This window comes from Lissotriton vulgaris, unplaced genomic scaffold (genome assembly GCF_964263255.1).
Source record: "Lissotriton vulgaris unplaced genomic scaffold, aLisVul1.2 SCAFFOLD_1160, whole genome shotgun sequence".
NCBI classification, from domain to species: domain Eukaryota; kingdom Metazoa; phylum Chordata; class Amphibia; order Caudata; family Salamandridae; genus Lissotriton; species Lissotriton vulgaris.
This window is the reverse complement of record NW_028254497.1, coordinates 679,220-706,327: the sequence shown is the minus strand read 5'-3', so window position 1 is coordinate 706,327 and position 27,108 is coordinate 679,220. Positions and strand designations below refer to the sequence as shown.

Sequence of the window (27,108 nt, the reverse complement as noted above, 5' to 3'; positions counted from 1 at the left end):
GGCTCTTTTGAAGAAGCCTAACCTGGACCCTGCCGACCTTGCCAACTTCAGGCCTATCTCCCTGCTGCCGGGTCTCAGTAAGGTGGCTGAGAAGCTGGTGAACAGCCGCCTGTCGGACTTCTTGGAGGCTAACTCCCTCCTGGGCGATTCCCAAACGGGTTTTCGTCCTGGTCAGGGGACTGACACCGCCCTGCTGGCAGTCGTGGAGAATGCCAGGAGCATTCTGGATTCGGGGGGATCAGTGGCAGTGATCCTCCTGGACCTCAGCGCTGCTTTTGACACCGTGGACCATCAGGTGCTTCTCCAACGGCTGTCGGGGTGGGGGTCACCGGTCTGGCCCTCAAGTGGTTCGCTTCCTTCTTGGAAGGCCTCACATTTGAGGTGTGGGAAGGCCATGAAAAATCATCTTCAGTCCCTCTCCAGTGTGGTGTGCCACAGGGCTCTTCGTTGAGCCCTACTTTATTCAACGTTTACATGGCCCCCCTGGAGAGTGTGGTACTGCCGCTGGGTATTAAGATCATCAGCTATGCTGATGATACTCAGCTGGTGGTAGGCCTGTCCCAGTCGGCTCACCAACCCGACCGGCTGCACTCTTGTCTGGATAAGATCTACACGTGGATGTGCTGCTCAGCACTAAAGCTCAACGGCTCCAAGACGGAACTGATGCTGCTGGGGAACTCTTCTCCATCTTTATCCCCCAGCAGCTGGCCTGACTGCCTGGGTCCAGTACCCACCCCCAAGCAGGAGATCAAGAGCCTGGGGGTGTGGCTTGAGCAGGACCTTTCGTTTAAAACTCATGCAAAAAAGACAGCTGGCGTGTGTTTTGGCCTGCTCCGATCAGCTCGGAAGATTCTACCTCTGCTCCCAGCGGCTACTAGGAGGCTTCTCGTCCAGGGGCTTATCATCTCGCGGCTGGACTTCAGCAATGCGTTGTTCCTTGGTGCACCTGAATCTACCCTGAACAAACTGCAACAAGTGCAGAACGCGGCCGCCAGGCTCCTGACGGGTCTTCCCAGGCGTCAGTCGGCTCGCCCTGCGTTGAAGGCGCTGCATTGGCTCCCTGTCAGGGACAGGGTGAAATTCAAGTCACTCTGTATCGCCCATAAAGTCCTGCAGGGGGTAGGTCCACCCATTCTGGGGGATATGGTTCAGCCCTATAAGGCCCCCCGTTCTCTCCGTTCAGATCATCAACATCTGTTGCAGGTTGGGAGGGTGAGGAAGGCAAGAACTGGTGGCAGAAGGTTTTCCATAAATGTGGCCACCCTGTGGAATTCTCTTCCTCTGCATTTACGCTCGGAAGCCAGCCTTCTTCGCTTCCGCAAACTTTTAAAAACTTTTTTGTTCTCTGCTTAACTCTGGCTTCAGTGTGGTAGCGTTTTCTCTCTGGTGAGCGCTGGGATGCCTGCTGGTAACCAGGCGCTATATAAAACTCACAATAATAATAATAATAATTTACCTATTCTGCTTGGTTGCTCCAGTTTACGTCTTGAGAAAACTGTGGATGGGGGTCACTGTGATCTACACAAATTCTATTCAATGTCAGGCTGTGGCTTCTGTTACTCTCCCTACATTTCAACATCTTCCTGTTGAATTAAAATCTCTCACTATTAAAGCCACCTGAATTTCCAATCACACAACAGGTCATAGTTGCCTTTTTGTCAAACGTAACCGTTCAACTTAACTCGCCCAAAAATAATCAAATCTTCGTTGGTTATTTAACAAGGAAATACAATTACTTTGAATGATGGGACAAAATTCCTCTATGGTTAAAGTTGAGCACCATCAGGATCCCTATCAATTCAGAGACACTCTTAAATTGTTAAATCTGTGACTAACTTCTTGCCTTCTTAATACAACAGGTCCAGACCAGAAATTGTAAGAATGTAGGTTTTTTTTTGATAACTTCAAAAGATATACATTTTCCTTCCATGTTTCTCCAGGTTCTTCTGACCCTACAAAGGCCAGAAAATCCCCAATTGGTCTTTTTCAAAGAAATATTGCATATTGATCTTGCTTACATTATTTCTAATCTTCTACAAACCTTCTAACCACATAGCTGACCAATTACCATCCAAATTGGCAAATGTGATGCATTCTAACCGTTCCCTTCACTAGTACTGCAAAACTAACCTCACTCTAAATCAAGAGTTTTCGGATTGCTAAAAATGAGCCAGGTACATAGCTGCCAAGGTTTCAGATTGCTTATGGGTGACATTTTCTTAATTTCAATGTAATTTTGAGTGACATTCAACTACTGAGTGAAACTTTCTCGCAAGTATAAAGTCACCCACACTTAATAATGGCATGGCACAGTCCACAGAATAGGTGAGACACCTGTTGGTGGTTGAGGCAGCAGAGAAACAGTAAATTAAACAGAGTCCCTATCTTAGCCAGCACCTCCCTGGCTGGCAAGTAATCAAATCAAATTAATGGCATGATCGGATCATGATTAATCGACAGTCTGTCCAGGCTCTCGGTCACGAGGGACCAGAGTTAGACTTCAGGATGGGAGAGGGTCCCCAGAGGGGATCTTAATAGGCCCTTCTTTTACAGCAGTTTAGACTGACCCAGGTTTAGGAATGTATTTAGACCCTTTTTTACAGCTGGACATCCACATCTGTTTGATATTAAGGTTTGAGAAGGGGGTGCTTTTAAAATTAATTAGGGGTGTGTGTAGTTTTGTGTTTTGGTCATCAAATCTCTGAAGTTTGTTTGACTTGTATGAGTTTCTGTGATAGCATGATAGTTCTACATCATAATTTATGGAGATTCCTTTACCTCCCGCAGTACACTAGCGCCATCTTGTGGAGTTTGAAAAACGAGCTCAGCTTTTATGCGCCCATCCCAGAAAAGCGCTAAACTGGAACTACACGATTTTACCGCACTTCAGGACACTGTTCTTTTGCGTCACAATCTCTGACATTGAAGTAATGTGGGAAAATTATTCGAACTGCGTTATTCTAACATGAGATGCGTGACACTTGGCAGGGCTGCATGCATTTCCTCTTAAAGAAACCCTATGCAGGTCCAAGAAACCATAATACATTGTCCTCCTTTTTATCAAATTCTTAGAAAGCTGTTTAACAACCAACTGAAACAGTTCTTAAAAGGGAACTATCTCCTTGGCAATTTCCCTTCAGGCTTCAGAATTGGTTGAAGTACTGAAAGTGCTATCCAGATAAATGTAATTGCTTTATACATTCCCGAAAATGGAGACTTATGTTTGTTGATATTTCTAGAATGGTCTGTGCTCTTCAATATTGTTGAAAACGAGATCTTTACACGAACTTCAAATAAATGCATTGATTTTCAAAGACCTGGTTTTGTTTAAATTAAAACCAATTAATCAAATGACATCACTCATCCTATAAGGCTGCCTTTCTTCAAACTTATACAGGGTTTCGGTTTTAGTCCCTACAATCCGAAATCTTTATCTCGCATCTTTGAAGAGTCGGCCATCTCATGTCATCAATCCGCTGATGATACCCTTCTTTGCCATAAACTTTCATTTCCTGCTATTACCTTAGCAGTTTCAACAACTGACCATACAATATCTTGGATGACGACCCACTATCTCAATTTCAATACTTCTGAAATTGAGTTTTTACTCCTCTTCTCAATCCTTTGCCACTAATAGTGCTGAATAATGTTTTTTCCTCTTGAGTAGCAGCTCAATCTCCACAAACGTATATGCTCTTGCCAGCATGCCTAAATTACCAATTGAGACTTATTGGGGGATAAAACCTTTCCTCCAAGAATCTTGACCTCCATGATTTTGGTGGTCGCTTTGATCATATCACTCCGGTATTCAGCTCAAAGTATGCTCCCTGTAGATGGCAGACCCACCTTTAAGCTTGCTTGTCTAGTGCACAAACGTCTTCTTTCTAATCAATTACACTTCTTGGCCAACAAGCTGGAGACCTTGTGGTCCAGGGAGTGGGTGTAAATAGAGGTGTGCAAAGTCTAATTTGTAGCTCAAGATGCTCTTCTCCTTGAAACCCCCATCTCCAACAAGAAAAGCACCATGAAACACTCGTTCTGATAGCGGTCACAGCTCTGGGACTCCATTCCACGTAATATCTTTACCTTTGCTTCAATTTCCACTTAAAAAAAAGAACTCTTAATACTGTCCATTCTCTTCATAAGTACTTGACCCAACCCCGCTTCCCAAAATGTTACTGGCGCTTTTGCAGTGATACCTATGCTATTACTTTTGGAAGATAATTCCATGTATTTTGGCTTGTTCTGACCTCGGATCGAACACAATTCCTGTACCTCTATACACACTGATGTCCTATTGCCATGATATTTAGAAATTTCTAAAATGTGACATTCTCTATTTTGGTACACTATTATTATGTTTTACAGACCTCTGTTTTGGACACAGCAGCCTTGGTCACTGCCACTATTATTGCATGGTTCATTGCTCTGCATTTGTTAATTCACTCCAAAGTGCTCTGAGACTCTAAGACCTTTGAATGTGCTATATAAAAGAAGCATAAGCAAATAAAAACATACAAGACCACAAAGAATGTTTCACAGAGATAACGGACTAGATAACCATGACCAGGTTTGGAATAAAAGCAGTGCTTAATTTGTAAAATATGAAGTGCAGGTGCTGAAATATTTGTCGGAGACCACACCTACTTTTTTCTGGCTCCACCCACTCTCAATTGGCTCCACCCACATCTTCAAGTGGCACTGCTAAAAGTCAAATATAATACCTGATCTGAATTTCAGAAAGGGAGCCTTCGTAAGGTTTTCATTCAGTCATAAAAATTAGAAATTACTTTCAGGGCAGGAATCCATTTGTAGAAATAAGTTTAACCTGCTCGATTAAAATATATCAACCCATTTAATAACAAGCATTCGCAATGCAATAGGTCTCGCATTTATGCGAGTTTGAAGCTATTGGCATTGTAAATTTATGTTTAAAAAACAAAAATAAAAGCCATTGTAATTTGCAAAGTCAATAGCTCAAACTTGCATAAATGCGAGACCTATTGTATTGCAAATTCTTGGTATTTTTTATAGCTGCTTCCACCATGTTGCCAGACCTCACGCATCATGTCCATATGGGTAAACCACAAACAACAGCCTTAGAACCATGCTCTACAAGGGGCGTAAAGGGGGGGACAAGGGCCTGATGCAAATTAAGGTACTTCACAACCTCCCTTGGGGTATGAAGACCAATATAAATATTACATGTGAACCACAGAAAGCACTTCATCACAATACTTATGCATTGCATTCACCAATGGTTGTTACACTTTGTATAAAGCCGTATTGAACATCTTCTGCCTTCTTGCATACACCTTTGCTGGGAGTTTATACTTTCTACATAAGCGTTATTGCCTGGAATGCCTTTTTTTTTTACTAATGCCCTCTTGTGATCTTTATTCAGTAATACCGCCTAGTAGTTCAGTTTGTTTATTTTACCGTTTGTTACGCATTTACACAAAAGCTTAGTAATACTTATTGAAATGAAGATAGATAACAGTTTAACCCTCAGAAGCGCCGCGGTAAGAAAGCGCTATGCAAATACTGTTGTAGAACTAAGTTGTTGTGCAGTCGTGCTTGGGAAAAGCAGGCCCTGCGCTCTATATCTGTAAATAATGTAATTTGGAGTAATTCTATCATACAAGGCCTGCTGTGGATGTTTAATAAAAATAGGTTTATAAAAGAGATACATACTGCTTTCATACAGAGACTCAGTCAGTGTGGCTTTCTTTGAGGAATAGCCCTTGGTGCATACACCGGTCGGTGGCGTAACGAAAAAGGATTCTCATTCCCCCCTCCCCCAGAATGTGACGATTCTTCGATGATGAGAGAGATGACGTTGGTTCCATGTGCGAGTGCGTGGCTGGCTGCCTGTGACTTATTAGACAGTACACTCTTACTTCAGCTATCTGAAATCATGTGAACAGCACTGTAGTACTTTATTGCTCTAGCCTCTACCTCTTCTGTCCCTGGCTCAGACTGCCTGCTGCCTACTCACATCTAAAGTTCCCTTGATGCCTTTTGCTTGAGTAAAACTCTAACCATTTCCAGGGTGAGAAGGAGGTCACATCAGAGTTTCAAGGTCAAAGTTTATACATTTTCATGGTCAGGCCATATCGCAGTTTGCACAATCCTTGTGCGTTGTTTACTACTGCAGATTTTTCCACACTTGTGGCTGAGAAATTTGAATTAGTATAAACATTTATACACTTCAGAAATCGTGTGGGAATTCCAAGGGGTACAGCTGATTCCAGGTCATTAGAGGTACTGGCTCTGGTCCTAAACTTCTAACCTACAAATCTATGATTTCCGGTTTGTTACTTCAATTAGTGCAATGGAAGCAACTACAACACCCAAAATGAAGTAGGCTAGCACACAAAAGGACCATGCTGTAAGGGGTATCCATAATGATCAGGGAGAGGGGCAAGCGGTGGACATCCTAAATTCAAGACAAGCGTAAGTGATGCTGTTTTTTGGCAGTTTTCATACTCTTATGGCCGAAAATAGGTTTGTGATTCTGGTCCACATTATATAGTCTGAGCTCTCAACTCACAAGTTCTGTCGTGGGTAAGAACCTCTTCAATTCCTTGAGCCTTACAGCCTTTACTTCTGTTCTTTTATTTGCGGTACAGTGTTTATAAAGAGACATGGCAAACTGCAAGTAGCAGAGTGCAAAAACAGAGCAGGGCTTCATGATTTAGATAAAGATAGATAGCTAGCAAAATAGACGGATAGTGCCATCTAGTATTGTTTTCTTTATACTCAACCAGATAAGATACTGAACACACCGACCGAGCATTGTGCCTGGCTATCGTCGTCCATATGCCTGTTTTATTACTGCCTCTGTTGCTTTACAAAAAGCACCACGCACAAACACGTGTTGAAAATAACAAAAGTATTCATACAGCTAAAAATACATTTTGGCCTCAACGTTTATAATATGAAATCAATGTGTCCACTTTCTGTTTCTGACCAACCGACACGTCCAATAAGTTACCTACATTTTGAATCCTTCCTCCCCAGGCCCACCCCATCTTTACTGCTTCGGAGCTTGAAATTGACACGTAATACCGTATGATTAGAAAGTTGCCCAGCATGCCCCCTTATCAATGGAATGAAACATATATTCAGAATCGGCACCGGTCCCCACCTCGCCCCCCCCCTCCCCCCTCCTTCGTTCACCGGAATAAAACAAAGTAAGTGTGGGAGCAGCTCAGTCAGCTGACGGACCGGGTCAGCTTAACCTAAAACTTTAAGTGCTTCTGTGGTGCTTTGCCTTTGCTTAACTTAATTTGTAGCTTCTTCTAGACTTCTTACCTTTATTCGTCGCGTGGGACCGGTCGGCACAGCTTCACACTGCACTGCCTGCTGCTCAGATGTTGTAACTTTGCTGCCTGCCTGCTGCAGCTTGCTACCAGGGCCAGGCCGCAGTCTGCAGTGTGCACACACATTTCTTGCTGCACTCAGTCAGTGCCACGACGCGACGTCACACCACTACTAAGGCACCAGAGTTGCACAGCAGGCAGCAGCAGCAGTGCACACAGCCCAGGTCTGCCCTCGCCCCTTCAGCTTCGTTGGTCGGGCCGAGGCGGGCTAACTTAATGTGGACACGGTCAGTGACTCGAGTGGACTCGCTCATCGTGGCGCAGGCGTGCGTGGGGAGCTGCCGCTGTAACTGCGCAGCGCGGTTATGCTGGGGCGTAGCTGAGGGCAGGCAGAGCCAGCCAAAGTGAGAAAAAAAATCTGCGGCGCTACCGCGTGCACAGCCCCTGGCCAGCCCCTACCCCCATCAGAACCTACAGGCTCCATCCCTGCCCGGGCCCCACCAACTGAACTTCCGCGGCCCGCCCACCTAGTCACTGGCAAAGTCAAACAGAAACTATCAACAACTCCATGATGATGAAAAACGAAACTTCACACATTATTTAATTTTATATATATATGAAATGCGTTACTTACCTGTAACAGCAGTTATCCAGTATTGGTGTCTTTCATAGATTCACATGCCTGAATCATTCCCCGTCGCCGAGACGGGAGCCTCCGGTACATAAAAAAGTAATGTCCTAAGGACATACATAGAGAACATAGCCCGAAGGGCTTCCCCTTTGGGGCCTTTCCACGTCCTTATGTAAAAAGGACGAACTCTCATCGTTAGCCAATCAGCTCCGTCCTCCCTCTAGAACCTTCCCGGGAGGAGCCTCCGTCCCTCAGATTTTCGTACGCACCCAGCTAGGGTGTCGCAATCTAGACATAGAGGTACGTGAGTCCTTACCGGGGAGGCGGGAGGGTTGCATGTGAATCTATGAAAGACACCAATACTGGATAACTGCTGTTACAGGTAAGTAACGCATTTCTTATCCAGTATTTGGGTGTCTTTCATAGATTCACATGCCTGAATCAGAGTAGCCAGCAGTTATACATGCATAGTGGTAAAGCACATTCTCACCTCCAGCAGAGCTGCATAAATTACAGACAACATGAGAGAAACATGGTAATATACAGTCATGCATATAGCAGAAACCATGAATAATGTGCATACCTGGATGGCGGGACGAGGTAAGGCTCACCTTATTGGAAGAGATGGCGTAGCACCGCTTGTCCCACTGCAGCATCCTTCTGCAGTTCGATGTCCAGGCAGTAATGCTTGGAAAAGGTGTGCGGGGACTTCCAGGTCGCCGCTCGGCAAATGTCTAGGACCGTCACTCCAGCGAAGAGCGCCGCCGACGCGGACATCGCCCTGGTAGAGTGGGCAGCCACTCGGTCCGTTAAAGGCCGTCCGGCCTGATCATGGCAAAACGCAATCGCTGATGAAATCCAGCGGGAGATGCTCTGTTTTGTTAGGGGCAAACCCATTCGCGGGTTGCTGTAGGCTACAAACAGTTGAGAAGACTTTCGGACATCTTTGGTTCTGTCCAAGTAGAATTTGAGACATCTTTTAAGGTCCAAGGAATGCAGCGCCCTTTCTGCCGCTGTGGAAGGGTTCGCAAAAAAGGACTTGAGGACAATTGGTTCGTTCAGATGAAAGTCTGAAGGCACTTTAGGTATGAATTTAGGGTTGGGCCTGAGTACCACTCGGTCGTGCCTGAATTGGAGATACGGTTCCTGAATAGACAGCGCCTGAAGTTCGCTGACCCTCCTGGCTGGCGTCAGGGCGAGCAGGAGTGCCGTTTTCCAAGAGAGATGTTTGAGAGAGGCCCGGTGTATGGGCTCGAATGGGTGTTTCATGAGTTGGTTGAGCACCAAGTTCAACTGCCAGGTTGGAGGGACTTTCCGAGGCCTCGGAAAGGATCTGTAGAGCCCCTTCAGAAATTGCTTTATCAGCCGACTGGACCATAGTGAAGGCCCTGATGAGGTCCTGGTGAATCTAGAAATCGCAGCCAGATGAACCTTAATGGAGGCGTGAGCCAGCCCCGATTGAGCCAGGTGGAGGAGGTACGGTAGCAGCTGCACTGGGGTGACCCGTAGAGGGTGTAAGCCCTGTTCCGAACACCACAAGCAGAACCTCTTCCACTTCAGCGAGTAGGTCTTGGTCGTACTGCCCGCCCTCGCTTTGGCTAGGACGGCCCTGCAGTCCTGCGGGATCTCTAGGTCTCCGAACTCTCGGTGCTCAGGAGCCAGGCCGATAATTTGAGCGAGCGGGGGTTCGGGTGGTGTACCTGGCCTCCGGACATCGTTAGGAGGTTCGGGTGTTGTCGCAGGTGAATCGGGGGCCTGATGGAGAGGCGAAGCAGGTCCGAGAACCAGTGTTGTCTCGGCCAGTACGGAGCAATCAGGATCAGGGTGCACGGCTCCGTCTTCATCTTCCGGAGGAGCCTCGGTATCATCGGGAACGGAGGAAAAGCGTACGCAAACACGCTGAACCAGCCGATGGAAAAAGCATTTCCCAACGACCCCCGTTGGGGATGCCAGCTTGCGTAGCTTGGGCATTTGGCGTTCCCTGCCGTCGCGAAGAGATCGATCTTCGGGGCTCCCCATTGCGAGAAGAGGTGGGCCACTGTGTCGCCGTGCAGCTCCCATTCGTGGGAGAGAGAGGTCTGCCTGCTGAGGGCGTCCGCGATGGTATTGTCCTTCCCGGGAACGTACTCCGCCTTGAGGGAGAGCCCGTGTGCCACCAACCAGTTCCAGATTTTCTGCGATTCTCGTGAGAGAGAGAGAGATCGCGTTCCCCCTTGTTTGTTCAGGTAGTGCATCGTCGTGGTGTTGTCCGTTTTGACGAGCACCGGGGAAGTTCCGATACGTGGCAGGAATGCCTGTAGAGCCAGATACACCGCCCTCAGCTCCAAGAGGTTGATGTGTAGTAGTTTCTCTCGGGCCTCCCATTTGCCGCTGACTCGAAGGTCCAATAGAACAGCGCCCCAGCCTTCCAGGGAGGCAACTGTCGTGATGACCAGAGGTGCCGGCGGCAGGAGGAACTGCAAGCCGGCCGTCAGGTGTTCCCGCCTTCTCCACCACAGAAGGGCCTTTGTGATGGCCGGTGTGATTCTGATAACGTCCTCGAACGAGCCGGAACTCTGTTTCCATTGCCTCGCCAGAGCCTCCTGCAGGGGACGCATGCGGAGCCGGCAGTGCGGTATGAGGAGAATGCAGGAGGACATCATCCCTAGCAGGGAGGTGAATGTCCTGACTTTGATGCGAGATTTCTTGGCCACCGCCGCGGCCAGAGACAGTATTTTGTTGGTCCTGTCCTCCGAGGGGAAGGCCTTTGCGCAATCCGTGTCTAAGGTAGCCCCTAAGAAGGTGACCCTCGTTGATGGAGTAGTGCAGGATTGTTTGAGGTTGATCGTCAGACCCAGCTGTTGAAAAAGTGCGCTGCAGGCGTTGGAGGAAGCGGTCGCTCCCCCCGGAGAAGGCGCCTTCACCAGCCAGTCGTCCAGGTAGGGGAATACCTGGTGACCTCTTTGCCGCAGGAAGGCTGCCACCGGTGCCAAGCACTTCGTGAAGATACGTGGCGCGGATTTGAGGCCGAAGGGCAAGACCTTGAACTGATAATGTCTGCCTGCCACCTCGAACCGCAGGAACCTCCTGTGCCTTGTGAGGATGGGGATATGGTAGTAGGCGTCCTGTAAGTCCAGGGAGACCATGGAGTCTCCCCTCTCCAGCGCTCCCAGGATCTCCTGTAACGTCACCATCCGGAAGGACTGACTCCGAAGGAAGGCGTTGAGCGCCCGGAGGTCCAGGATTGGTCTCCACTTGTCTCCCTTCCGTTGGACCAGGAAGAAGTGGGAATAAAATCCCGTCCCCTGCTGGGACGCTGGGACCCTCTCGATGGCTCCTTTTACCAACATGGCGGAGACTTCCTTGAGAAGGAGGTGCAGGTGTTTGTGAGCACGCTTCAGCGGAGGTGTGTTGGGAGGGGTGTTGATAATTTCGAGGGAATGTCCAAATTGAATTATCTGTAGTACCCACCGATCCGTAGTGATTTTTCGCCAATTGGGGAGGAAGTGGGTCAGTTTTCCTCCAATTTGAAAGGATTGAGACGGTGGTGGGACTGGCTGGAGTAAATGGTCACTGGCGGCCGCCAGCGCCCTTCTTGGCGGATTTGCCTCTGAAGGATGACCTCCCATAGGACGACTGTCGGTTCTGTTGTTTGTGCTGGGGCTGGTTCCTGCTGCCGTAGGAGTAGGACGACCTATTTTGGTAGGAACCTCTGTAGGAATACTGGCCTCTGGAGCGGCCACCCCGAAAGGACTGGTTCCGGGACTGGAGGGAGCCCAGCGCCCTTGCCGTGTCGGTATCCTTCTTAATGGTCTGGAGTGCTTCGTCTATCTTTTCCCCAAAAAGAAACTGACCATCGAATGGCATGTCCAGAACCTTAGATTGGACCTCTTGTCGAAAGGACGTTGCCTTGAGCCAGCCCTGGCGTCGGAGCACGGCAGCCCCGGCCAACTGGCGGAATCCAGTCATGGCTGCGTCGATGGCGCAGTCGATGATCTCTGCAGCTGAGTTTTGTCCTTCCGCTAGGAGAGCTTTCACCTCGTCCTGGACCGTGGCTGGCAGGTCTTGCAGGTAGGGGGCAATGTCTTCCCATAGCTGGCGGTTGTAGCGCCCTAGCAGGGCGATGGAATTTGCCACCTTGATGGTCATGGCGGACGTGGTAGAGAACCGCTTGCCAATGGTGTCCAATTTTCTGCCTTCCTTGTCCGGGGGTGCGGACAGTGGCGAGGATGGGTTGCGGGATTGTTTTTGAGCCGCCTGAGTCACTACCGAATCCGGTTTGGGGTGGCCGGTAAGGCAGGCCGGCGCGGAAGCGGGGCCTTATATTTTTTGTCCAGGCGCGGAACAACCGCAGGCACCGAGGCAGGCGTAAGCATCAACTTCTTGCCTTGTTCCCACAGAAAGTCTATAACTGGAATAGACTTGGCCGACTTCTGGCTGTGCTCCTTGAAATCATGGAGGAAGCATTCCGTTTCCGTGGATTCCACCGCCATGTGAAACCTCTTAGCCGCCCTGTCCACTAGCCTGTGGAACCCCCCAACGTCCGTCGCTTCGGTTTGGCGCGGTTGTGGGGATGCCGGGGTTGACGAATGCTGGGATGACGCAGCATCGGCGTCGTCGTTTCTCTGGTCCGAGTCGACGTCTTGCACTTCACCTTCCTCCAAGTCCGCCTCCTCCTCCTCATCCTCAGAGGAGTCCTCTACCTGAGGCTGGGGTCGAGCACGAGGTTGGGGTTGGTTCCTAGGCCGGGCCTGGAGAGCGGAAGGACGCGAGGCAGACGGCTGCGCCTGGGTGACCGGTGCTTGGGTTCCGCTGTCGGCATCCGGGAATCTTTGCTTATAATCCTGCACTAGGCAGCGCAAATCGTTGACCAGGGATACGGGCAAACAGATCATCGGGGTGGTTTCCGTGCGGACACTTGAGTGTACGGAACGTTCCTGATACATGACTTCCTCCTGGTCCTCGTGAATGTCCGATAGGGAGGTGGCCGGATCGGGCCGGTTCTCTTCCTCGGAATCCTCACTCTGCAGAGCTACCTGCTCCTGATCGGGTGGCAACCCCTTCGTTGGGGGAACCGAGGAGGGTGGAATCGAGTGAATGGAGACCTCGACCAATCTGGATTCCTTCCAAGATGGCGCCGGGGTCCCTTCCGACGACGTGCGTGAAGATGGCGCGCCCGCCGCCTGGGTTGTCGACTGTAACGAATCCGATATTGTCGATGGCACCAAAGTCCGCGGGGACAATTGAACCGTGGACTTATTGGTGGTAGAGCCCTCAACTTGAGACTTCTTGGGCGAAGGCGGGCCTCTGGAACTTGACCTTGACTGTTTAGGTGACGAACCTTCGGTTTGAGATTTCTTCGGCGAAGGACGACCTGTCGAACTTGACTTGGATCTCTTAGGCGACGATGACGCAGACAGTGGGGACACCGTCGATGGTCCTGTTTTGGTCTTGGACGAGGACTTCATAGGAATGGTAGAGGAGACCGGTGCGCCTGAGGACGCAGTGGTGGTCGTTGTGGCCGACGCGGAGGGCGATGAGGCCGTAGTGGTCGACACGGTGGTCGAGACCGAGGTGGTCCGCTTAGTAGATGGAGCGGGTTTCTTGAACCTCTGGTCGTCTCGAACAGACACGGAGGAGGTGGTGGAACGTGCCTCCGAAGGCTTCCTGTGCGCCTTCTTGGGAGGAGTGTCTGTCTCTCCAGGGGACTGCTCCCTGGGTCTCTTCTTGGAGACTTTTGAGGACACGGAGACACTACCCTCGGAAGATTCCAGAGTGTCTCGGTCCTTAAGCCTGTCGAGCCATTCGAGAAGGCGAGCCTCTCTTTCCTTTACAGTCTTCTTTGGGAAGGCTCTACACACCCTACACTTGTCAGAGACGTGGTCAGGGTACAGGCAATACAAGCACAGATCGTGCTTATCCTCCGCTTGGATCCGCTTCTTGCCGCAGGAGGAACAGGCCCTGAGAAGGGCTTTCTTTTGCGAGTCTGCCATGGATGAAGCCTTTTTATTGGTTTCCGACATGGGAGACGGCAGTCGAAGACAGGATAATTATTCCTTTGAACAAAGGGATTTTCCAGAGAAGTTTGAGACTTCGAAGCAAAAAAACCTGACGAGCTCAGGTTGGAGACTCCCTAGCACAACGTGCGGTAGAAAATCTGAGGGACGGAGGCTCCTCCCGGGAAGGTTCTAGAGGGAGGTCGGAGCTGATTGGCTAACGATGAGAGTTCGGTCCTTTTTACATAAGGACGTGGAAAGGCCCCAAAGGGGAAGCCCTTCGGGCTATGTTCTCTATGTATGTCCTTAGGACATTACTTTTTTATGTACCGGAGGCTCCCGTCTCGGCGACGGGGAATGATTCAGGCATGTGAATCTATGAAAGACACCCAAATACTGGATAAATATATATATATATGATTTATTATTCAATTTTGTTTATATTCTCTGCGCCTGTGGTATATTGTATCATTAATTTTAGGGCACTTCGAGGTCATATTTCCAGCATTAACGATGATGTTGTGGAGTGAATTTTGGTGGGACGGGCAAAAGATGTTTCAGGCTCAGGCTCAGCGGTAATTAATTCTAAGTAGTGTCAGTTGTTAAACGTTGCACTGCGTGCGCATTATGCGGCGGTGACAGACAGGACAGACTCTCTGAGGAGCAGTGAGCAATTTCAGGCATTAAATGGCGTTGTTGCAGTACTGACTCCGTGTCAGGGACAGCCAGTCTGGGTATAATAATAATGTCACTCTGAAGTCAACTGCACGACCATACACAGATTAGTAACTAGCGGGAGCACCGGAGCAGGCAGGCAGGCAGGCAGGCAGCGCACAGTGCAAGGGTGCAGTTAGTGTGAAGAAGACCGACGCTGCGGCCGCGCCGGTGAGTGTTGACATCTTCTCTGACAGTCTGACTGTGCACACGCATGCATGCTGCAGGGGCCGGGCGGGCCTGTGTGGCTGGCAGCTGCTGCACACAGTGGACAGAGAGTGTGTGAGGCATAGAGAGAGTACAACAACAGAGACAGTACAACAATCAGTCTATAAAGAAGGTTATTTACATGATCTTCAATGTGGGTGTGCGCAGATTCATAGACCCGGCCCTGACATTTAAGTGCCGGTGCTAAGCACCGGATAGCACCGGCACAAATTAAGCACTGAATAATAGATTGTTTAGGAGAAGAGTCACATTTTGGCTTCAGCAGCCACCTTGGACACAACCTGGGATTTGGAGGCTTACTTTCTGCAAACAGAAGGTACAATGAAAGTCGATCATATCATTACAAATGCAGAGTGATACTAAGTGTTATTTGGGATGCCATGTGTGAAGTCACAACTAATGCACGGTAGAAGAGAGGTGTATTTTGACATAGATAATGGTATACTGAGAATCTTGGGTGTTTTGAGTTGAGAATTTACACTAAGCATAATATCTTTACAACACAAGTTTTCAGGGAAGAGTTAACAGCCACTTACCTTGTGCAGGTCGGGGTCATAGAAAAAGTTGGACCAGTTTGGATCGGTTTGCATGAAGCGAAACTCAAACAGCTCCCTTAGACACAGGACCAAGATGTTGTGGCAGATCTACAATGAGGAGACACGAAACAATTGTGAGTAAGAGTTGCAAATTTGACAGTGTAGATTAAAAAAGTATCGAACAGTGCTGTTTGAGTTAATTCTTCGGAGCTACTGGGTGTCTCAGTATGCAGACTGTGGTCTACTAGTTTTGAGCATACTCAACATTTGTGGCTACAAAAGAGGGTACTTAGTTATTGCACAGTCGCTCACACCAGCAGAAAAGCAGACATGTATATCCCCCCATCATAGTGTTTGTGACCCCTCTGTCCCTTCTCAGTCTATACTCATGTCCCGGTCTCTACCGGTTTCCAGTTTTAGAGTAGGAATGACAGAACTTGATGTAAAGGCTACCCTTGTCCTAGTGTTGGTAAAAGTCAGTCCTAGTACACTTGTGCACTCTCTCCTAGGGTATGTGCCTCCTCTCAGTCACACCCAGTTTTCATTCACTGTGTCAAAGTGATGGTGTTATTAATTTCTCCCTTTTCTATGCAAATGTGTTCTAGTGCCTCCCTGCCTCTCCCAGTTCGTGTATGAGCCAGGTCCTTTGTAGTGCTCCAATGTCCTGGTAATCTGAAATCTTCTCTATCCCAGTGAACAATTCATTATGTTCAAGTGTTTATGTCTGTGCCTTAATTATTTTGATCTCCGGTTGAATTCATTATTGTGATGCAAACCCATTGTCCTGGTGTTGACACAGTACACCTATCCCAAAGTGCATCACCACAGCTTGTTAATCTTCACCAACTGATATTGACTCGTAAGAGCACTTGGCAAATTGTTCATGTCAAGTGCACAAATTTTGTATTGAGCTTGATGTGAATAGCTTGTCCAGCATACTGAAAAGGATAGACCTTCTGTAGCTTGGTGCATGCACCAGAAGGATTTTCTTTTAAAAGAAAATATTGGGATGCAAGACCTCCTCTCAAGTCTCAACTATATATTTTGCCCCAATCCGTGACACATGCAGCTTGAGGTCACCACACTGATTGGAATTGGAACAGGTCTAGGTTTAATGGGGTAGACTGGTTTTACTTTGATTGGTTCTTGGAGAATAACTCTACACCCTAAACACCGGATCCAAGCAGGAGAGGTACAACTGGAAAGGCGGCATGTTGCTTCTCAAAAAGGCAGAAAGCCCACTAAGGATATATTTAAAAAAAAAAAAAAAAAAAAAAATCAGAGCGGTCTACCCAGTCCATACCCCCATTTCATAACAGCCACAGCAGTAGGAGTAGTTTCTTTTCTGTAACTCCAGTTCTGTAGTAGGGGTATCTCTGTTATAGTCATAATCTAGTGAATAGTCCCGCCCATGTGCGTGGACCCCGGAGCAATCAAAAATAATCTCTAAAGTGTCGAAAAAATGCAGAACTGCATAGACACTTAAGAGAGAATTTAAAGACATATAATGCAGCCCAAAAAAGGCTACACTTGTAGTGTAGTTCCTAGTTTCCCACTAGGCCCTGCGCATTGGAATAACATAAACAGTAGTATCGACGTGGAACTGCTTATATTCCAGGCCTCCACTGACTATGCTAAACTTAATTGGGTTGTGTTACCAACTAGCTCAGAGGTCACTGGAAACTTTCTTCTCTGCATAGGAAGTGATCAGCTTCCTTGGCACAGACAAGAAGGGATTCAGCTTTCCAACAACCGTGCAACATGACAACTTTGCTCCTCAGATCAAGAGTCGATCTCTAGGGTCGTGTGAAACAATAGACATAGATTTCACTCAGTCAGTCTAGTGCAGTTTACTTTCACAGTATGTAGAGAATAGAGAGACGGGCGTGTATCAATAAAGGGTTAACATTTATTGAACAGTCTTTCTTCTCATACAAGAGAAATGTATTGCCACAATTGCAATAACTGTTATTATGAAAAGTACGTACAGTAAGATAAGAATAGCGACATAGAACTGTAAAAGCATTGATATGGTTTCTTAGCCATACAATGGTTTAAAAGTAATAAAACATATATACAGTCATATATACATTAGGCTAACATACTCAACTGGTGCTTCTAACTAAGCCTACCCCAGTGTGCCTGACCTAGGCCTAACACGTGAGAAGGGGGGTAAGTAAGTAGCTTAAGTTAAGTTGGTTTTGCCAAGGTTTGTTTCAAGAATTCTCGTCTAAGGGTTTAGTCAACACCATACCTCTGAATAGAATGATGGAGGATTGGTATCTCCTTCAGGGGTCTCTCTCGATATCCCAGTCACCTGCGAGGGTAAACTGGAAGCGCCGGGACTGGATTTCTCTGCACGAGAAAGGCAGCGGCTTCTCTCAGCGCGTCTGGAGGAAGGAGGGGTGACAGCGTCCGCGGGCAGCTGGGCTGGATGTCTTCGCAGAGGACGGCTGCACGGCTCCTCAAGCGTACTGCACCATAGTTCGCGCTGTAGCGGCGATAATGGTAATCAGTAGCTTCACCACCACAGGATAGCAGGCTGCAGCGACAGGCAACGCTCAACAGCAGTTAGCTTCGCTCTCACAGCTCACAGGTTCGTATGCTTAAGGCAACGTTGGTAATATTTATACCTGACAGGTGCCGGGTTTGACGCAAGTTTGCTGGACATAAGACGTCAATTAAAGATGTCACTAGGAAGTGGCAGCTATCAGTTGCTCATTAGAGTTCTATTACTAATCAAAACATAGCAAGCGGGGATTTCCAGGTTTGCTAAGTTTTTATCTTGTTGAAGAACTCGGAGTGTTATCTAGGAATATCAGATAGTGACTGCTGCTCTGTCATTGCACTAATTGGTCGCAAAGGAAGTAGCAGAGAGTCATGCTGGAATGTGGCTCTGTGGCTCTGCTCGTGTGAGGCCAGAGATGACTTTACAGAAAATCGCACTTGAACGGTTATGCCAATATAGGGAATAAATGGATTTATAGCCGAATAGGGGCATAAGGTCACAGTATCGATCAGGAACCTAGATAAGCACATGACACCCACTCCACGAATTCATGTCCATCAAAATTACTAAAACTAAGCAATTAGATGTATGTGTAACATTGTGTAACATAGCCCACCCCAAAATACATAAATGCATTCGAAATAGGCGTACTTGTAATGCATGGAATTTAGGTACTGTACGTTTCTTAAAGCATAGTAATCATTCAAAAGGTATTGCATATGAAGTCAATGAACGATTATGCAAAAGAATTACACATGAAGTATCTCTGACAGAAGAAATGCGAGATAAATCATCACATAAAAATGCATTGTAATAATATGTGTGCTAGAGGCTGGTGTTATGTTGTTATGTCTCTAGATGTGTTTTTAGAAATAGAAGTGTGAAGCTTCTGTTCTCTAAGAATAGTTTTTACGTTAAGCAAAGAATTGTTCGTGCCAAAAGGAGAGGGTCAATATTTTTTTTAAAAATTGTCCAATTCAAAGAAAAAATCAGTTTACCGAAGCTCCTGGCAGTTTTATGTTGATCAAAACTGAAGGCCGAATTCAGAGTTCATGGGAACGCTGTGTGTCGGAAAGCTTCTCAAAAGTTATTGTTTCTCTGTGGGTGAGAACATCGTATCAGACAGGCTCGCAAAGAATTGGTCTACAAAATCAGGTGATAGTTCAACCAAATTAGATAGCGCTGAAACTTGGCAGGTGTGAGAATGATTGCTGTCATCGAATGCAGGATCAGCAATGCTCACAGAACGTTGTACCTGGATGATGTTGCTTATGTCACTCGCTCCACTGTTACCACTAGGCTGTAGTACAGGAGTCTCCACGAATGCCGTCATCAGGATTGGTAGCCGCTGGGGACAACACAATGCGTGAGCCGTTATTGGACTTAGCAAAGTATCGACGTCCATTGGTACTGCTGATGGAAGTGAAAGACAGATGTCCAACACGCATTCCTCGCCGCAAAGCATACACCGTAGCACAGGTAAAATGCAATTTTGCCATATCGGTCTGAATGAAAGGAACCAGGTCATGTTTAGATCTCTCAGCCTGGCCAATCCGAGGACGTTAGTTATCCTGTCCCTGTAGCGCATTGCTAGGATTGTTTCTTCCATTCCCATGGGAGCTATGTCTGAGCCGAGGCTTGCCATAACGTAGCAGAAGGGTCAAAAATAGAATCCCTGCGATGAGTCCAAAAAATAGTGGAATACCACCAAAAATGGAGTGTACAAAATTAGGAAAGATTCCCAAAATTGCCTGGAAGGGTGTTAGCAGTCCCGTAAAGACTGTCTTGAATATGCCTGGGATGCTTGTAGCACTAGACATGTTAAGGAGTTGGTCGAGTATTTGTACGAAATGCACGGGGCAATTTGTTGATAAAAGGTCATGGACTTCAGTAGCCGTCCTTGCGACTAGAAGATCATACGTCTCTTTAGATGACGTTATAGGCACTGTTGTCTGTAAAAGCACAGATTTCATTTTGCTTAATGTATCAATTCGTATAGAATAGAGATTCAGACGAGGCCAGAGGGGAGTCACTGTGTCTGGAGGCCCGCTCGGGAACAATGCTTGCATACAACATTTGACCATGGACGTTACTTCTACTAGATAACTTAGTCCGGGCGCGAGGCCACAGCACCTGTGATCCGTTCTTAGAATGTAACTCCCGTTTGCGAGTTGCATAAAGAAGGGCTCTATCTGAGTTGCAGGTGTGACTAGCTGGTGGCATGAAAGGTTGTTTGAATTACCATCGCATGCTCCGTGTAAATTAATACCCTGACACAAAAGTATACCGCTTAGTGAGTGTTTACAGTTGTCACCACTAAGAAATACATTTTTGTCGCTGTCACTATAGCAAGAATGAGTGTATGGTAATTTCCATTCGGATTTAACATATCCCTTACCCAATTGTTCATATTGGCCAGCAGGTATGTACTCAAGGCATTTATGAAATCGGAAAGTTGTTATCGGAATTGTGATAATTCCGTGTATTATCCATTCAATGACAGGGCTCTCTGACATTGTCAATGATAATCTCTCGAGTTTCTCGATGCTCAAAATTGTATAGTCTGCTCCTTTCTGTGCCAAACTGATCTGTTTATCAGTAAGGTTAAAAATGGAAAATAATGACGTTGTGTTTATCAGACGCCAAGGCACATAGCCTGAACGAAGATTTTGCAGCGTCCAGCCTAGTTCTATAATAGAGCGTAATTGAGACTGGCCATGTTGTAACATTAGCAAATCTCTGTCTATTACATCAAAGGCAGAGGATACAATATTGTCCAAAGAATATATTCTGGAAGACAGAGTCATTAACCCATTGTCTACCACAGAAAGTGATTTTTCCAAATTAATACGATCAATTTCTCGTATCTTTTCAGCTGTTTCAATTTGCTTTACTTTCCAAGCCTCGTTGTAAGCAGCATAGATGCTGGTCGCTATGAAACGCTTTTGACGCTGTTTGCGTGGTCCAAGAATGAAATCGCGCAACTCAGCACCATCTTTTAACAAAGACAAGTGTTGCTTAATTTCAGCCAGTGTGGATGAAGTTAGCCATTCTAGGCAGAGTTTACCTATACTGTATGTGGTTATAATTCCTGGATGTTGTCTCTGGGAATATCTAGAGTCTAATCTGGTCATTTTTAACCCCTGTGTTTTATTCAGGAACCTATCTTGACAGCTATTTGTGTCTGTAGGCCAGATTAACCACTTTTTCCAATCAGGATTTGTTCTGTTGAAATGTAAAATGTGTGACACGTCTAACTCATTATCTGCAGTTGTATTTTCAGGTATTGGCTTTGGTATAGACGGTGTTTTCATTTCTTTGTTCTTAGCTAGGCCAAGACAAGATGTTTGGTGTACAGTGTCATTTAAAAATAACATTTGTTCTGGTATCATGCAAGTTCTAAATAGTGCTTCAATGCCTTGCACCTGCCAATCTTTTGTACCCCAAATTGATTTTGTTTCAATATTATTTTTCCAATAATCAAAACCAAATGTCATCATTTTGTCATAAAATGCTTCTGAATATATCAATTTAGAATTTGTCAGCATTGTTTTCATTCCTGTTTTATCTAACAGTTTATAATAAAACGTTTCTGCATCACTGGTGTTAAACCCTGAAAAATATCTGAATTTCTCAAAAAATGCTTTAGAACTGCTTTTAGGTGGTGTAGAACAATGTTCCCATTGATTATACATAAAAACATTTCTAGGCTGTGCAGATTTATGCAAGTAATGATCCCCATAGTGGGTATAACAGAATAACTGCTCATAACTAGATGAACCTTGTAAATAATCATGATCTGTGAATCTAGCTGACATTACTAAATCAGACATCATGTCATTAATACTGTTAAAGTCCCAATCATCAGAGAATGTACTAGGTGTCACAAAGTCACTTAAGGAAACCTTTAGTTGATGAGGATACTTCAGGATTTCGACCGGACCATAGATCTCATAGTCTGTTTTCTCCCATACTACCCCACCAGGTATTGGAATTGCTGTGACATTTACTGTTGACAGTTCTCTTTTCTTCACGTGGGATGATCTGTGTGGTTTCAGGACTAGGTTGATGTTCTGACTTGCTGTGTCCATTCAATTGTAATGAACTTTCCTAAAATTAAAACTAAAATTAGGCATAGTAGGAGTATGAATACCCCTGAGATGATCCAATGCTCAATCAACGGTGAATCCAGATATAGTTCTTTGATTTGTTGAAGGAGTCCTGTTGTATTTTCTTTAGAATACTTTTTTGTTTCTGGCATCACTTCGGGCTCATTTTCATCTTCAGAGAAGTTGTCGAAGTTGATGAAATAACCAGAGGCAGTTCTGTCAATTGATGGGATTGTTCTTTCAATCTGTCTCTCGGTAGCACTTTCTGATGCCACATTAGTGTAGACTGGTGTTGTTTCTTGACGAACTGTTTCAATCTGTGTTTCAAGAGGCACGAGTTCCATGGCATTATTGCATAGTCCTTCATTGTGCACTGCAGGCTGATCGAATGTGATGAGTCTTTCAGTTTGAACCTCTTGGATTGTTGCAAGTTTGGGTATTCTGTTGTTTCTTGGGAGTCCACTGGGCCTACTGTTGATTATAGGCCACATGCTTGTGGTTTTACCAGGTCGATGGACACGACTCTGTTCTCCTTTTTACCAGCAAGGGGCGGTAGCACAACTGATCTTGTTCCGGTGACTGCTAAGACAGGTACTGCTTTTCTGTAAGAAGGCCCAAATTCCTTCTTAACCGCGATCTTTTCTCTGACTAGATCCCCAATCTTTGGAATCCAGACAGGCCTTGCTGGGGCTGTTGCGGGTGGTGCCTCGTCAGTGGTATTTGGCTGTTGCTTTAACTTTATGTTGCTTAATGATTTTCTTGTTTCATTCAGTTCCTGTAAAACAGCCAAACGGTCTTTTACTTCAAACTGCTTTGTTTCTTCTTGTACCACTGACATCTGACTATCGAGGTCCTGAACGCGCATTCTTATTCCGAACAATAGTTCGTATGGGCTGAAACCTTTTAGAGAATTTCTTGGCATGTTGTTAAGACTAGTCTGGACACTTATTAAATGTTTGACCCACCCAGCGCCTGAACCTAATACCTTCGCTGTTATAGATTGCTTTATATCCCGGCTTTTTCTTTCTACCACACTTGTGCGACGGACAAGAATACCACAACCCAATTCCCATGCTAGCCATGGCCTCCTTATAGGCTCGAGAGCTGAAAGCAGGACCCTGGTCAGAATGGAACGTGGTAATTGCGTATGTGCCGATATGGACTCGCTAATCTTTTATAACCGTTCTAGCGTCAGCCGAGCGCTGGAGACCTCATTTTTTAAGTGCTTTTCGTCTTAATGGTGTACACTGGGACGCGCTTCTCTTCTTTGATTGCGCAGATAGACCGCCTTATGCTGTCTAGAAGGGATCCTGAAACTACCCTGGCCTGTTCATTTCTGCGATCTCTGTTGCAGTCTTCACAATTTTGAGCAAAACATTGAATATCTATACTCATTCCTGGCCACCAGTACTCTGATTGCAATTCTTTCAGAGAGGCTTTGATTGTTTGGTGTCTCAGTCCCAACCCCATGTGTGCTTCCAGTAAGAGGAAGCCCCTCCTGCTCCTGTTTGGAATTACTCTGTCCCCCACTCCAGGGATTCGAGCAAAAGGAACGGAGTTTGCATCGATTATGTATGCATAATTGAGTGGATAGTTTACGGGTAATGCTGCACAGTCGCCTTTTACGGTCGTTTTTACTGCTAGCATGGTTTCCCCGTCTATATACTTATCTGTACGCTTTTCTGTGGCTACGGAAGCCGGGTTAGTTGCTTCCGCTTTGGCTGTATTAGCCAATGAATTCCCTGCAACGTGAACGCCATCACGCTGAAGACTCTGTGCGTGAATCACGTGAGTCTTTTGTAGTTCTTTGTTTAAAAGAGCTACCTCGTTCCAGAGCTTTTTATGCTTTATTGTGGCACCTGTGTCATCTTTGTAGTCGTTTTCGATCCAACTCTGCAGTTTGTTGTTGTAAGAATTGACGCAAAAATGAGAATCGCACACGATAAGTGTGGGGAATTCGCGTTCTGCATTTTCGAGCGCCATCTTTAAAGATCTGATTTCAGTTCTCTGAACCGAGCAGTTTCTTACAGATTCAGTTTTTGTTACTTTCGGTCTGAATTTACCGCACAGCCAACGACCTTTAATGATCGCACATGCTGCATTGTAGGATTTACTCTCTACATTAAAATGCTGTACAAAGCTATCTGTATAGATTATACAGGCATATTGTGGGAGAGGCAGGATTTCGATTGGCAGAGGATATTCTTCTTCATATTCTAAATCATTCAGTTCTTTGTATTGCGGGGCGAAATAGTATTTCACGTCTTCCGCTCCTAGAGAATCTATACACTGTATCCATTTTGGATCCAGTGACACTGTAGGCAGGTTTACTGGGCTGAATAGCGCCTCGAAGGCGGATTCCGCTGTAAGGATATTAATCCGTTTACCGTGTGCTAGTTCTCTTTCATTTGCTAATGCGATTTGCACTGCGTTCACAGTTCTTTCTGTGCGACTGAATGTTTTTTCTGCTTGTGTGTACAAGTGAGACTTAATTGAAATTGGTACCTTTTCTCCCTCATTAGAGGTTAGGTACGTGAATCCGCATCTTCCTGGGATGACTCGGATTACAAGATCGATCGTGTTGTCACGTGTATCTAATTTTGTTTTTGCTAACATGTCTGTTTGCAGTGATCTCAAAATTTCTGTGTGTTTTTGAGTCCAATTGATTTGTTTTAAATCAGGTTTTATTAGTTCGTAGAGAGGTTTAACCCTCTCTGCGTAATTTAGGATGTAAGTTCTTCCGAAATTCAGAAAACCTAGAATGGATTGTAAATTCTTCAGCGTTTTTGGAGCTTGGAGTACAGCGCACTTCTCTAAGAAGTTGTCCGCTAGGCTTTTCCCTTCACTTGATAATTCGTACCCTAAAAACAGTACTGTCAGATGGGCAATTCGAGACTTTTTAAAGTTGAATTTGTAACCCTCTGCTGCGAACCCAAGTATAATGGTGTTCACTCTTTTCAAGTGAGTATCCAAGTCGTCGTCTGTGAGATAAATATCATCTACGTAAGATAATGCTTCATCATCATAGATTTGTAGTAACTCTGTTACCCTAGCTGAGAATAGTCCTGGGCTGTTCTTGAACCCCTGTGGGAGTCGACAGAATTTTTTCTGTGACCCAAATGCGGAGAAAGCGGTCAAGTATCTGCTTTCTGGTGCAATGTTTTGACAAAAGAAACCATTAGAAATGTCTAATGTCGTTTTGTATTTTTTCCTAACTATGTTATTCATTAGGGCTGCACTATGCGAGTTTTGTACTGCAAAAGTTTTGCAACATGTATTAAGGTGTCTGTAGTCCAAAACTAGACGATATGAATTGTCTGGCTTGGAGACAGGAAACAAAGGATTGTTCATTTGAGAGGTGCATGTTTCAATCACCCCCTGGTACTCAAGTTGATCTAAGATCTCCCTGACCTGTTTTTTAGCTTCTTGCTTTATGGGATACTGCCGTTGGGCAGTTGGTTCACTTTTTAGTTGGATTTTGTGAGGCGTAGAATCCTCATCCCATCCTACATGATTTTTATACAATGCAGGTGCCTGGGCTACTGCCCATTTCCTTGCATATGTATATTTTTTGTGAATCGGAATGTGATTCGAGAAGGCAGGCATAATCACTTCTTCGCCACGAGGGCACTCCCTGACAAACTCCGGGGGCCAATCTTTTTCAGCTAACAGAATATCATAGCCTTTTGAGAGCTTATCCCAAAATAGACCCTTAATTTTCCTAGTCTTATCACCCTCTATACGCAATGTTATTTCGTATATTTTATGGGGCTCGCTAAGTCTGGCGTCGGCAGTTTCAACCTGAATGTATTCATTCGTGTCCACTGTCTCCAGATGACTCATCAAGATCTTGCGCGCTATACTGATCTCTGCTGCACTGTCCAACATTGTCAATGCCCACTCCCCGTTTTTCAACTGTGTCCTCAGTATTCTCGGCATGGTTGATTACTCTAATACTGGCTACCTTCTTTTTCTGAAATTGAGATTTCTTATTTTGAGCAGGTTCCTTGTCTTTGGACTTGGTGTGCTCTCCTGGGTCTGACCGTCCTCTTCTTTCCGAATTCTGTGGAAAAGATCGAGAGGGACGTGTATCAATACTTTGATATCTATCAGGTTTTTTTATATTATCCCTATTTCTAAGGTTATATCTTTTCTCAGAGGGCTCCCGTTGGGGAGACTGGCGTTCTCGAGTCGGAGTTCTTTCCCTCCGTCGAGGAGACCTTCCTCTGGACTGGAAAACTTTTTCCTTGGGACTGGATTGTTTATTTCCATCCCAGCTCTTTTTAGGAGTGTTTAAATTATTTTTAATAAATAATTTTTCTGGATTTTCGAGCAGTTGGGGCTTAACTGGTTTTCCACCCAAGCTGTCTCTACCTAATTCTTCATAGCATTTTTCTATGATTTTTGCAAGCTCAACAGGATCTTTTATATCTGTTTCCCTCAACTTCTGGCGAATCGCCACAGATGCTGCTTCTCCCTTTACATTGGCTAATAATATAGCCGTGACCTGCTTGAAATCTTTCAGTAGTTTCATACCTAGATTTAAAGCTGGTTCTGGACCGAATTCATTTTGAATCTGTTTTAGCACGTCTGGTATTACCGCCATAGACGGAACACCGTGTGTTTTTGTGTAAATGGAAGCAAAGACTGTACCCCAAGTGTCGCAGTCCTCCACGTGTGGTGCGATTCCCATAGGAAGGCAGATGGTCAAGATTCTGTGTTTCTCAATAGGGGTAGGATCAGGAAATACTGCCTCTATTTGAGTGATTTTCTGGGCTAACCAGAAAGGAATTTGTTCCCGTTTTACGGGTGTTTTACCAAGACATGACTGTATGTTCTGTGGTGTAATTTTATTTGTGTTCCCCTGATGAGGGGTCAGCTGGTGTGAATTAACAGCTGGCTGGACTGTTGCAGTCCGTATTACATATTGGACTAATTGCCTATGTATTTTTATTAATGTGTTTAGCTGTACTAACAGCTCTTCTCTAGACATTCTTATAATGTCAGGATGTGGTGTGTAGCTGGCTAGAACCGGCCACGTGGCTCCTGGTCTACCTAGTGGACCGAGCCTGGTTATGTGA

General features: G+C 45.9%; 1 protein-coding gene across 1 annotated transcript in view; it reads right to left on the bottom strand.

Annotated features, from left to right (window-relative positions):
• LOC147659524 (atypical kinase COQ8A, mitochondrial-like) overlaps window positions 1-27,108 on the bottom strand; it is a gene marked incomplete at its 3' end in the record, with an annotated part of 394,993 nt that overhangs the window by 28,776 nt on the left and 339,109 nt on the right. The window contains exon 12 of the mRNA XM_086951674.1: window positions 15,410-15,517. Within this exon, the coding sequence (XP_086807800.1) occupies window positions 15,410-15,517 (108 nt within the window). The remainder of the gene's footprint in view (window positions 1-15,409; window positions 15,518-27,108) is intronic.